The 13,556-nt window shown below is 29.1% G+C and overlaps 1 protein-coding gene across 1 annotated transcript in view; it reads left to right on the top strand.

Annotated features, from left to right (window-relative positions):
• Window positions 1-13,556, top strand: part of LOC115888530 — a 239,032-nt gene that overhangs the window by 168,599 nt on the left and 56,877 nt on the right. Inside the window, 1 exon segment of the mRNA XM_030908278.1 lies at window positions 11,754-11,927. Within this exon segment, the coding sequence (XP_030764138.1) occupies window positions 11,754-11,927 (174 nt within the window).

Here is a 13,556-nt window from a genome sequence, read left to right as displayed (position 1 = left end):
TAGTGGAATAAATTAGTTAGTGGTTTCAATTAAGCTTCATGCAGAACCCGCAATTAGTGGCTTTAATTAGCGCAGAAATTTGTTCCTTTAATTTCAATCAATGTAAGCATTACGTCACAATTAGTGGTAGACATTGTCAATTAGCAGAAAGAGTTATCAAACTTTTAACTTTTCCACTAATTATACTTCATCAAAATTTGCGAGAAATGTCATTTTGGCCTTTGGTTATCTTCCGTCAAGAAAAATTGGGGTTATAAATCGAAAGTTTATTGTTTTATAAGCTAAGTATTAGGCTTTCTTTATGGATACAACTGTTGCTATGGATGCTATAGACTATGTTGCTATGACAATGTTGCTATGGATAACAACCCTGTTGCTAGGATATTCTATTAATTTTAATTTTTGTTATTTATTAAATAATGTTTATGTGTTGTTGTTTTTTATATTAATATTTTATAATAATATTGTGAATGATCGTAAACTAAAAAGTATAAAATATAATTGAAAATTGAAACCACTAACTTATTCCACTCATTGCGAGGGTCTGAATGAAGCTTTATACTTTATACCTATAGTCTGTCCAACGAGAAGATCCTTGACAGTGATAGATGTGTCTGTCTTTTTAATTTCAAAGTAGTTTATTTTATTTTACAAAGAAATAAGTTGGTACAACTGGAACGCATAGCAGGAAATTATTATATTTAAAATTTGACTGTCAAGTAATTACTTCAAAATATTGTGAAAAAACTGTACTATAAAACCCTTATAAAACTGAAAAAATGTAATCGAGTTATTTAATTTAATAAAAAACGGTATGTGTTAATACAAAACAAACAAGAACAAAACACCACATACCAAGAAAATATAAAAAAGAACTATTTCTTACTGTCAAACTTTATGAAACTTCCCGCATTTATGATTATATTTATCAATATAACTTACGTACAAATACAAATTTGTAATATTCCTCAGGAATAAATAAAACAACATAAATAAAACAACATAAATAATACAAACTATTTTATTATTAATAACACTTACCAAATTTTATACCTTAAAGGTTGATTAATTAACTTTAATCTTAATTTTTTTAATTAATTTTCTATTGTGTGATGTCGATATTTTACAGCTACTCCAGTTTTTAGTATGTGTTTAGTATGGTCCTTCTACCATATTCGAGATGCAGTTATCTACGATGAGATGGTATACGATCTTTATTGATGGTAACTTTATTGTTGAATGTTGTATAAGACTTTTTGCCTGGGCAGCGAGTATTAACCATAAACTGTGCTCTGGGCATAGATAAAAGAAAATAATCTTCTATTAAGATAGATATGAAACTTAATAGTAAAATTTTGGGTCAAAGCGCCCCTCCGTGTTCTTAGTAGAGGCTACGTTTAACCCAGCGCCTTCGCCTTTTCTGCTGTAAATATTTTTTATGTTTATATTTGATTTCAAAAGATTTAGTTTTAAAGTTACACTGATATACCTATTCGTATATCAGAGTAACTTTAATAAAACATAAGAATATGTATATTTTACAGTTTATTAAATATAAATTTTGACTACAAGGTAGAAAGTAAATCACAATATTTGATAAAACTTATAAGTATACCATATTTACAGTTAATAAATAATAAAACTATTTCTGACTATGATATTTAAAATTTATATAGATATTTATTTAGATAGAATATTAAAAAACATACCGGTATTTGTAGACGCAGGCCCAAATTCAATAAAAATCAAAATTTTTCCTGCGAAAATCGAGCTATTTTCACAGAAAAGGTATTTTTTGATTTATCAACAATCATTGTCAAGTTGACAATATACAGGGTGTTTTCTAATTAGTCTAAAAAATTGTGGTGTGATTCCTCATGTGTTCTTAAAACAATTTTTATATAACCATTGGGTCTAAAGTACTTCCTTTCTGATCTACAGGGTGTTAAAATTAAAAAAACCGATATTTTGCTTTACATAAATGGTACACTACTGCTTTTTAAAGAAAATATATTTTTTTTCTTGACTGGCCATCCTTTTTCAACAAAATTGATCTTTTGAGTTTTCTTGTTCATCAAACGGTTGCGAGAAAAAATAAATATACTTATTAAGAGACCGCCTTAAGCCGTTTTCTAACGATTTTTAATTTTTTAGATTAATTAGGAAACACCCTGTATATGCATATCACAGAGGACAGGCAACCAAATAAACTAGTAACCTCTAAAAATTATTTTTCCTGCCCCTAGCGACATACCGTGTTTTTAGTGAGTACTAAATTATTTTATCAAAATTTCACCATATGAGTTTCCAGGCAATGGCTCTGGGTCTACAGTTAATTTTCACTCGATTTTTCCTCTACTTGACTTCGAAAGACACAAAACACACGTAATAACACGAATCAAAATGCATCATCTTCCAAAACGCAGGGTATTTGACAAAAGTTGACACAAAATTATAACCTATAATTTGGCAAGACTTTGACAAGCGTCAAAAATCTAAAGTGATCTAAAGGCGAGTTCATACGCATCGGCGTCCGTTTGTCGTTCATCGTTCCGTCAAACTAATAAAATTGAAATACGATCTGTCATTTTTGAAATAAACCAATAAAACTGGTTAAAAACAATAAGAGCCGACGCATGACGGGTTAATATTAAAACCCATCCATAGTTAACTTAAAAATTATTAGAAACTTTTTTTAGTAAAATAAATAGATTGGTATGGGACGTAATCTGCTTTTCTTCTGTCACCGTCTGTCGAAATCTTACCTGAGAAAAAAAAACATAGTTTTATACAAATATTCAATAGAATATCCCAGAGAATATCCTAGCAACAGCTTGAGGTTAGGTTAGTTAGTTTAGCTTGAGCAATTTCTATTAACGGATAGTTTTCTTTGCAATTATTGTTGTTGCTTTGGAAGACAATTATAAAAAATACTGCATTTTCAGACTCAAAATAAAACACTAAATCACCACAATACACTAAAACACTTTTACTTTTACACTGAACGCGCGTTTCGCTGACCATGTTAGCATCATCAGCATATGATTAAAAGTATTAAAACTGAAAACTAGTATTAATCATCTGCTGAAAGGTTCCAACCCCCAACTGTAATGAATTTCCAAAATATATCAAAAATATAAAACCTACTCTACAACAAAGCTACACATAATATTCCTTTTATTATATTTCCATGTTAGATCAATATCAAACTGTCAGTCTATTATATTGCCTTATTAAATTGAATTCTTGAAAACCTAATTAATTAAATCTTAAGTTTTAATTTTATTTTAAATACTGAAAAAATATCTGCTTATTTATTTTCTACTAAAATTAAGCAAATCATTATTAAATAATTAAATACATGAGAAGTACAAATAAAGAAAAAATGATGGTATTCTAAGTGAAGTCATTGTTTGAATAGGTAATATTTTTTTTATGAAAATAACTTGTTATTCTCTGCTGGTTGAGGTTTATTGTGAATGAACATACGTTAAACCGGTTGGCAAGACATGTATGATGTTGACTCATCTTGTTACAGCTGAAGTTGGCCGGTATGTAACAGCTAGGGTACGTTAGTATTCAAAACAAATGTATCGAAAGTCTGTCTGGACTTGGTTATTTAACGCTTATTTAAGAACCTCAAATGGAGAAAAATATATTATTTAAGAAACAACGTTTTTCGTACTTTTTTCTTTTGACTACTCTGTATAAAGGGTGTAAATTGAATAATTGAGAAAAAGTCACGAGATTAATTGTTCACGTATGCTGTTTTTAATTTAGTATTTTCCTCTAAATTTTGTTATACAGAATATTTTCCGTTTCAGTTTCCTCGCTTTTATTCATTTATACTCTGGATATTTTCGTTTTAAAATTTAATATTAATTAATTTTTTGAATCAAAGTAGTGAATAATAATATATAAAATAAAAAAGAATATAAACAATTTACTTATAAACCATCAAGTGTCTTATACCTTAATTAATAACAATAATTACTATATGGCAACATAGTCACACGCTAAAGGCTAAAATCAGATATCATTAATATTAACTTTGCTAATGAACGTAATTTCAACGGTTATGTATTTAAGTAAATAGATTATTTATTCTACTTGCATAAGAGTTATTATTACAGTTTTAATTCTATAAATATCATTGAGTATTCATGAAAACTATTATTATATAATATAATTTTTGTGGTATATACAGGGTTGTTCACCACATACGACACGGAGTATTGTAGCTAAACGATGAGATTTTTACAAATTGTAAGTTTGGGGTTCGTTGAAGGACTATTAGAGCTACAATTTAAAAATATTTTTACAAGATACAGAGTGTCCCAAATAAATAAAAAATATCAAAGTTGTATTTTTTTAAATGGAACACCCTGTATATTATTACATTTTTAGTTTCTACGATTAAAATAAAGGTAAATTTGATTAAGGTTTATTATACTTAAACCTTACCGTTTTTGAAATATTTTCAATTTTGTGAAATTGCAGTAAAAATTTGAAATCTTCATTTCTCCAAGGGTATCAATGTTTTTAATACTAAATATTTAATGTTTTTTATTAAGTTTATTTATTGATCAGTTATTGTGTTGCAATAATAAAAATAATACTACCTTATACAGAGTGTCTAAAAATTTATTTTAAATAATTATTAACTTCAAACGGCAATAACTGCTTTAATTTAAATAGAATGCCCTGTATATTTTAGGAGAATCAGATGCACAATTAAATTGTCTATCAAATTGTATTATACCATTTTTTACTTATCCCTTCAAGTTTTCGTAGAAAATGCATTTTCTTATAATTTAGACCTCATTTATCAATATATCCATGGAATATTGACATTTTAGATTGTTTTTAAAGCAACAAATGTACAAAATGTACAGACTAGTAATATTATCGTTTTTAGCAAAACGATAATATTACTAGCCCATTTGTATGCAAAAAGAAAACTATTTAAATCTTTATAAAAGAGTATACCATTAATTAAATATAACACCATTATTTGCGCCCATATACTAATTAATTACATACTTAATTGTGTTCGTTATTAAATTATTATAAATAAATGTGGATTTGAGTCAGAAATCAATATAATAATAAGTTATCAAATTAAAGTCTCTGTAGTTATAAATAAGCATTTATTAAAAAATGAAATATCATTTTTAAGGTGTTACTTTTTATCACACTGTCTAATGCCCATACAAAATTCAGTTTTTTAGTATTTGGAGCAATTATTATTAATCAAAGCAAACAGTCAGTTAATGTTGTTTGAATACTGGAATCATATTAACTGATCCTCTTTAACAAATATTTAAACAGTTTTTTTTTATTTTTTAATGAAATAAACGAATTATATCGACAATATTAATATTTGTACTCTTTAAAAATTTGTACATCTTTAAAAATAATCTAATGTCAATAGTCCATGGGTGTATTGATAAATAAGTTCTAAATTACAAGAAAAATGCATTTTCTACGGAAACTTAAAGAGATAGGTAAAAAATGGTATAATATAATTTGATAGACAATTAAATTGTGCATCTGATTCTCGTAAAATATACAGGATGTTCTATTTAAATTAAACAAGTTATTGCCGTTTGAAGCTAATAATTATTTAAAATAAATTTTTAGACACTCTGTATAAGGTGGTATTATTTTTATTATTGCAACACAATAATTGATCAGTAAATAAACTTCAGTAAATATTTAGTATTAAAAACTTTGATACCCTTGGAGAAATGAAGCTTTAAAATTTTTCCTGCAATTTCACAAAATTGAAAATATTTCAAAAACGGTAAGGTGTAAGTATAATAAACCTTTATCAAATTTACCTTTATTTTAATCGTAGAAACTAAAAATGTAATAATATACAGGGTGTTCCATTTAAAAAAATACAACTTTGATATTTTTTACTTATTTGGGACACTCTGTATCTTGTAAAATTATTTTTAAATTGTACCTCTAATAGTCCTTCATCGAACCCAAAACTTACAATTTGTAAAAATCTCATCGTTTAGCTACAATACTCCGTGTCGTATGTGGTGAACAACCCTGTATATACTATATATAGCCTTTGTTTTATAGAACAATGATTATAATGTTAAGCTTACCAACTTAACCACCTGATTCTTATTCAGAAGGATTTGGTACACCTACAAACTTAGTTTAGTGAAATAATTCTGAGAATATCATCTCGAAGACTATATGCTTAACTATCCAATTATATGTTTTATATCTGGTTTTATGTAGGGGCTACTCGTTGAGAGTCTATGGAAGCAAATTTACCAGAAATTAGTCTAATGGTTAAACTTCATTCAGAACCTCGCAATTAGTGGAATAAATTAGTGGTTTCAATTAGCGTAGAAGTTTGTTCCTTTAATTTCAATGTAAGCATTCAGAACATCAAAATTAGTGGTAGGCATTTTTAATTAGTAGAAAGAATTGTCAAACTTTTAACTCTTCCACTAGTTATACTTCAAAATTTGCGAGAAATGTCATTTTAGCCTTTGATTATTTTCCGTCAAGAGAAGTTGTGGTTAGAAATCAAAAGTTGATTGTATTATAAGCTAAATATTAGGCTTTCTCTATGGATACAACTGACTAACGCAATCTGTTGCAATATTCTATTAATTTTAATTATTGTGTTTTATAAACATTGTGAATGATCGTAAACTATATAATATTTCGTATGGCGTATCAAGAGTACACATGATATCAAGAAAATAAAAAAAAATAAATCAATACAAAAATATAAACAATTCAAAAATCAACAATCAGATGTGTAAGAGACATATCACAATGTTACAGTAAAAACGAACAACTATAAATTTACACTACAAGATTTAGCTCTGCGATCCATTCTATAGCATCCAGGTCAGCCTCATGAAGACGATTTAAAGAGAACTGCGCCTTTGTTAATGGGCACTCTGTTGCGATATGAAAAGGTGTGTGTTCAGAATGTCCGCAATCGCAGTTAGGCCTGTCGGTTAGTCCCCATTTGTGTATCCAGAAGCGGGTTCTGCCATGATTAGTTCTGAGCCGATTGGGTATTGTCCACGTTTCTCTTGGCAATTTGAATACGGGAGGGCAGAGTACTGGATCAGTTATCAAGTGATGAAGGTCAGGATTATTTTGTGACCATTCATCTATTTTTATTCTATTTATATCTTTCTCTTTATATCTACTATTCATCGACCTCTATACCGTTTTTCACATACATAGGTCCAAAATAACCGAGTTATTTTACTTTGAAAATTTTCAAAAAAAAATAATTTTTTGCTTAAATTTTGAGAACCGCTGGATCTTTTCTGGGTTTTCTTTCTTGTAAATCTAATCTACCACCTATGTTGCCATATTATCAAGAAATAATATTTTTCTAACTAAAAGCTAAAAAATGTTCAAAACATTTTAGTATTCTAAATTTTCCAAAAAAAATTAGCTCCTAGGGCTTAGCGCCCCCAGATGGCCAGTGCGTATCGTATAAAATTGGTTTTAACCTCACATGAATCTTATCTTATAGTGACCTAAGCTCCCCAAAAGACTTGAGCCCCCCTAAAAGTATATGTCTAGTTGCGCCCCTGTTCACGGTACATATAGTTTATCCTCAAAACCGAACGGCGCTATTTGAAAAGCTGTTGGCATATACAGGGTGTCCCAGAAATAAGTGCAAGTATTTTAAGTGGTGGTAGATCTCGATAAAAGAAACATATTTTCTCTTTATCGTTTTTCAAATAATTCCAAAATAACGGAGTTATTTTACTTTAAAAATTTCCAAAAAAAAAGATTTTTTTGCTAAAATTTTGAGAACCACTGGATCTTTTCTGGATTTTCTTTCTTGTAAATTTACTCTACTGCCTATGTTGCGATATTATCAAGAAATTATGTTTTTTAAATAAAAACCCAAAAAAATTTTCAAAAAATTCCGAATTTTCAAATTTTTTGTTTTCGCGAAAAAAACCCTCATAGGCGTGTTTCTGGGGTTGAACTATACTACCAGTTAAAATACTTGCACTTATTTTTGGGACACCCTGTATACAAAGTTAAAAATGGCGTTCATTTTTTCAAAGAGACGTAATTTCTAAATTAAAATGAATAAAAAAGAAAAAAGCGAAACTTTGAGTATTAATTAAAGAGTCATTAAGAATTTGTTTTCATGGATTTTCAGTCCAGTGTTGTTTATATGAAGTATAAACATACATATATTCTGATATTTAACTGTTTTATTCTTCACGATATTTCTAGAAAATAGTTTTATATGGGTTATTTTGATGTTCTAATACTAGAAATATTAACTGAAATTCTATTCCTAGAGTTTATATACAAGGAATATAATAAAATCTGCTCATGCATGTACCATTGTCCAATATAATATTTTATTACTTTATTCTGGTAACTAAAATTATTACTAAACGAATCAGCAATAAAATGAGTAACAGAATAATATATTTATATTTTATTTAACGAGTTCTTTATAATTTAATGAGTTTAAAGAATATAAACTACCAAGCAATTGCATTCGATAGGTAATTATTTTACTATTGTATTCTAAATAAAAATATAAATTCAACCAATAATTTGTGTGTTGTAGAGTTGTAAATATGAGTATAATGTTATTAGTATGTTGTTTTATAAGTTTATCTATATTTAATGGTCCCTTTCTGATAAAACAATACGTAATATATGTACTTTTACAAAATATACACATATTTGTCGAATTAATTAAAGCTTATCTCTACTTATATTTATTACCGAAACCATAATTACTTATTTTTGTTTATTAGTCATGCACTAAAAATATTATAATACATTTATAGTACTTTCGATTACTCAAATTAGATGTATCATAAACAGAATATCCCCATAGTGTTTCAGTTTAAAATTATAATCTTTAGGTAAATTACAATATTAATTTATCCATCTAATCCAGAATCCATCTATGCCGAAAACACTGCTGCCCTGTATGGCCTATTTTATTTCTAGCCTTACTTTCCCAAATAGAAAGTGTCCCTTGCGATCCAGAGCCTCGCATTGGCATGTTATATGCTCTGCTGTTTCAGGGTCTTTATCACAGAGTCTACAACAAAGATTTCCTTGTTCACATAGTACTCAAAATCCATGTCCTGTCACTTCCAAGTTACTCGGGCCACCATTTTCATTTATTTATAAAATATTAGCAATATTTGAAAAGTACTTGGCAATTATTAGGAATTCGTAAACAGACGCCTTTTAGCTTACAGCGTGTTTTGATTGCTTGGGTTTGATTTGTTGGTTTCATTTTCTTTTTTTCTCGGTACGGTATTCATGTTTAAATTACAGTATCTACTAGGTTAAATTAATACCTACACAAGAAAAGTGTCAGTTATTCTAAAGTCCGAAAAAAGAGAATGATGCATTTTCGCAGAGAAATTTTTATGATTTTGTGTTTGGGGAGGCTTCTACCAGTTCATATCAAATTAACTTTTAGTCACGTGATTAAGCTTGACCGGCATATCGTTGCTCACTTTTACATATTTTCTTTTAATAAAAATATTTTAGAAAACAAAAATAAATTAATTATAAGTATATAAACGGTTATTATTTACATCGACAAAACTCACCGCCTTAACAGCACTTAAGTGCCATTACTAACGTTTTCCGGTTCAAAATATTTTACAGTACGTCTGCTGGATCTGTGTCTATGAAAAGAATGCGGACAAAAAACATTTAAATAAACAGCAATATATTTTATACGTCGACTTGACGAGTACGTCACCGCAAATCGCTCCGCCCACTCATTTTATTGGCTACTTGCAAATTTGTCGAATTTTTATTGATGGGACGCGTCGTCTAATTTTTTACGAAAAACATCGAGAGAATATCGTCTCCCCTCTCACGGATACCCCGTAGCTACAGAACGGACAGACGTACTGTAATAAAGTTGCGATGAGTTTTTTACGGCTATTAAGCTATTTTGTACACTTCGCACTAAAAGAGGTTCTAAAAAGAACAATGTTCGACTACAAAGTCTACTAGTAAACATTTTTAAGCTAATGTAAATAAGTATCACAACATATTTCATTTAAACCAATAGCTCGTTATACAAAACTAAAGTGTCAAAACGAATGACAATGTCAGAAAATAAATAAATGTGGCAACTTGACATTCTTAACACCAGCAAAACACTAAAATTATTTGAAATATCAAAGAAATTTGAAAAATATAACTTACAAATTGGATAAAGAAGTTGATAAAATGTTTTTTTTGTTAAATTTATGAAAATAAAATGGTATGGTATGCACTGTTATAAAACTATGTTTGTAATATCTATGCAAATTACTTAGGGATTCGCTCATCGCGAGGAAGTTTATAATTTACTGTTCGGTTATTTTCGAAGAAATATTTTGCAAGTGCTTGAAATGCCATAAATATTTCCATCAGAAAACGCATAAACCTATCTGTGGTTAGTATATTTGTTTTGCGCAAAGCTCGGTATAATTTTAGAATCAAAGTCCATATGGAAATATAAAATCGAAAATAGTTTTAATATAAAAACAGAGAGAAGATGCACACTTAGGTATCTTTAATGTATGTAGATATAGAAAATTGCTTCTTTTTAGTGACATGTCTGAAAAGTTTAGTTATATTCATTTCAGAGTCCATTTTCAAAATGTAAAATATCTAAATAAACGAAAAAGAATAATTATTCAACTGCAGATTTATTAAATAATATTAAATTGTGTGTCAGCTCTTAGTTTTGGAGCCCACTCCATCATCAAATTATAGTCAGGTTAAACAACATTTTCCCAATCGGAATCGGACAATCCGCTTTTAGGAATATTTAAAAAAAATAACGACAGAAAGACATTTGAATCATAGATAAAAGAAACCAGTTTAGATTGGAGAGTGCCCATAAGGACAATGTAAATACTATTTGGCGCTATTCTTACAACGGTCGCTCCCCAAAGCTTTTGATAATTTCGGAGCGGTTCGGCCTTTTCCGGAATTATGTCGCCAAAAATTATTTATTAAAATGTTTTATTATTTTCTTTTAATTTTTTAAATAAAATACAGTGTGTTGCATATAAGAAAGTTTATTTGATATAGGACAAAGGACAGGTATGAAATACTTATGAAACATTGGAAACCGACGTTATGCCACGATCCACGATGGTTTTTGCAGTTCATAGTTCACAGCACAGCTGTTTAAGTTTTTAATGCCACTGTTTCACAATTATCACGGGTTGGAGTAAATAAAACTTATATTAAACTCACAAGATAGCAATAATTACTTTGAAATGGACGCTATAAACACTTTTCCATTTCGGAATATTTTTCAATGAGAGCGTTTTAGATTTTGAAAGATTTTATAATTTTTGAAGATTCTGACGTTCACAAGAGATATGGGCAAGAGAAAATTATTTCTGTTTGTGTTTGCGGTTGTTCTTAGCAACCGCTATAGCAGCGCCAGATCGCGCTCAACCTTTGCGTACAACGGTCGCGACCGTAATTTTTTTTTATTTTTTTTGGGATTTTGCGACCTAAAATTTTGACGGGCTTTCCAATCTAAACTCTCTAAACTTGTTTCATTTATCTATGGATTAATGATGCAATAGTCAATGTCAATGCCAATTATTGTGTCATAATAAATAATTCCTTATTTTTGATAACCGTACGTCTTATCTACTGATAAAAATAAAAAGATATAGGATAATTCATAATCTTTCGATCAATGTTATTAATAAACTTTTTTTATATAATTTTAGCTTGTCACCGGCGAACTGAAGAAACATGCCACCAAAGCCATCCAGCTCGAAGGACAGGTTTTGAGACTAGGCTGTGACTTTGAAACCAGAGAACTATCAGCTCATTTGGCTGGAATTCGTACCAGGATAGCTACTCTATTATCCCAAGCAGAGAACGGACGCATAGTTGTCTTGGTAAGTCGAGTTCACTTAAAAACAACAAAAAAGTTACCGAAAAAAACTGTTATGACAATCTTTTATTTTATTTTTTCATGATTTACTTCTGTTTCATGAGTGACACAACTACTACTAGATTTTAGATAGTTACATTGACATGTAAAAAAGACTGACTAATGCAAGCAAAGTGTAAACCATCCGTGTGTTTCATTTGACCAGGGACTTAACAACGTTATTGTTTGAGGATCTTAATAAAAGGATAAAAAAAGTCAATAAAAAATGTTAAAGTCCATATTTAACTTGGTATTTTCTTCAACACTTTCATTTTTGTTCTTATCTGGAAAGATGAGCAGAATTCATGCAGCTAAATATTCTAATGCCATTGAAAATTATTATGTCTACCACCATCTTGCTAATTTAATTATATACTAAGTTCTAATACAGGCGTCTATGAATATGTTAGGATGGGCCTGTGGTCATTGACTTTCTACAAGACGTTGATATCTTCCTTTAAGGTCCATTCAGAACAACCAAGGTTCATTCCAAACCAAACTAAACCTAATCGAAAATTATAGTTAGTGGAATAAGTTAAAAGTTTGTTAACTTTTTTTACTAATTGAAAATAACTACCACTAAGTTTTACCTTCTGAATGCTTCCATTGAAATTAGAGGAAGAAACTTCTATGCTAATTGAAACCACTAATTTATTCCACTAATTTTGAGGTTCTGATTGAAGCTTAATTCTCTCAATAGTGTAAATATCTCGAACGTTGGGCCTCTCTGATCAAAGAGGGATTTTTTACGGTCATACTGATCATACGCAGCTCCTGCATACATTATTCTTTTGTTCAAGTTACTGATTCTTTCTTAACCTAGACTTAAGTCTGACTCTTTATGGATAGAATACATTTTGAGCCTTATGTATCTGTATCTTTTTGTAGCCACTCTAGTATTTTTGATAGATAGTTATTATTAATTCTGATTAACGTCATAGTTTTTGCTGTTGTCAAAGTATCACATTTTCCGATAACTAGTATAGTCTGTGAAACGAATAACTTTGAACTTGACAGTTCCCGCGGGCTTTTCTAGTGTATATTTTATTAGTATATTTTATTAGGTTAGCAACTTGCGGCCATGCTGATGCAATGCCGTCTCTAATAGAACAGACTTAGAGCGAGATTTATGACGTCACGCTAGTTAGATACTACGGATTAATAAATATGTTGAACGTAATTATTCCTCGTATATGTAATTTTTTGGATTATATTCGACACTATTTTTTTCATATGACACAACACTGATGAAGGCTATAAACGTTAGCTATGACGTTTTTTTTTAACTAAAAAAAATAATGAAAAACCAAATGAAAACTTAATCAGCGTTTTTCCCGAACCTAAAACCCAAGAAAATCAAAAATTTTAGAATAATTTTACATATAAAATGACAGCGATCTTTATTTCATAGCCGTCGCTGATCCTTTTTTTTCTATGATATTGTATTATTTGCAAATATAATTTTTCGAACATTGATGCTTGCAAAATATACATATAAATTTTGTGAATGCAAATAATAATATATCTACTAAGTAGATACTAAATGTTTTTTGTTACATTAGATCGATTTTCAAACCCCAAAATTTAAAATATA

Source organism: Sitophilus oryzae, unplaced genomic scaffold, assembly GCF_002938485.1.
Source record: "Sitophilus oryzae breed Bouriz unplaced genomic scaffold, Soryzae_2.0 scaffold_801_pilon_pilon, whole genome shotgun sequence".
Lineage (NCBI taxonomy): Eukaryota > Metazoa > Arthropoda > Insecta > Coleoptera > Curculionidae > Sitophilus > Sitophilus oryzae.
Note: the sequence above shows the minus strand (reverse complement) of the source record. Positions and strands in the feature narration are given on the sequence as shown.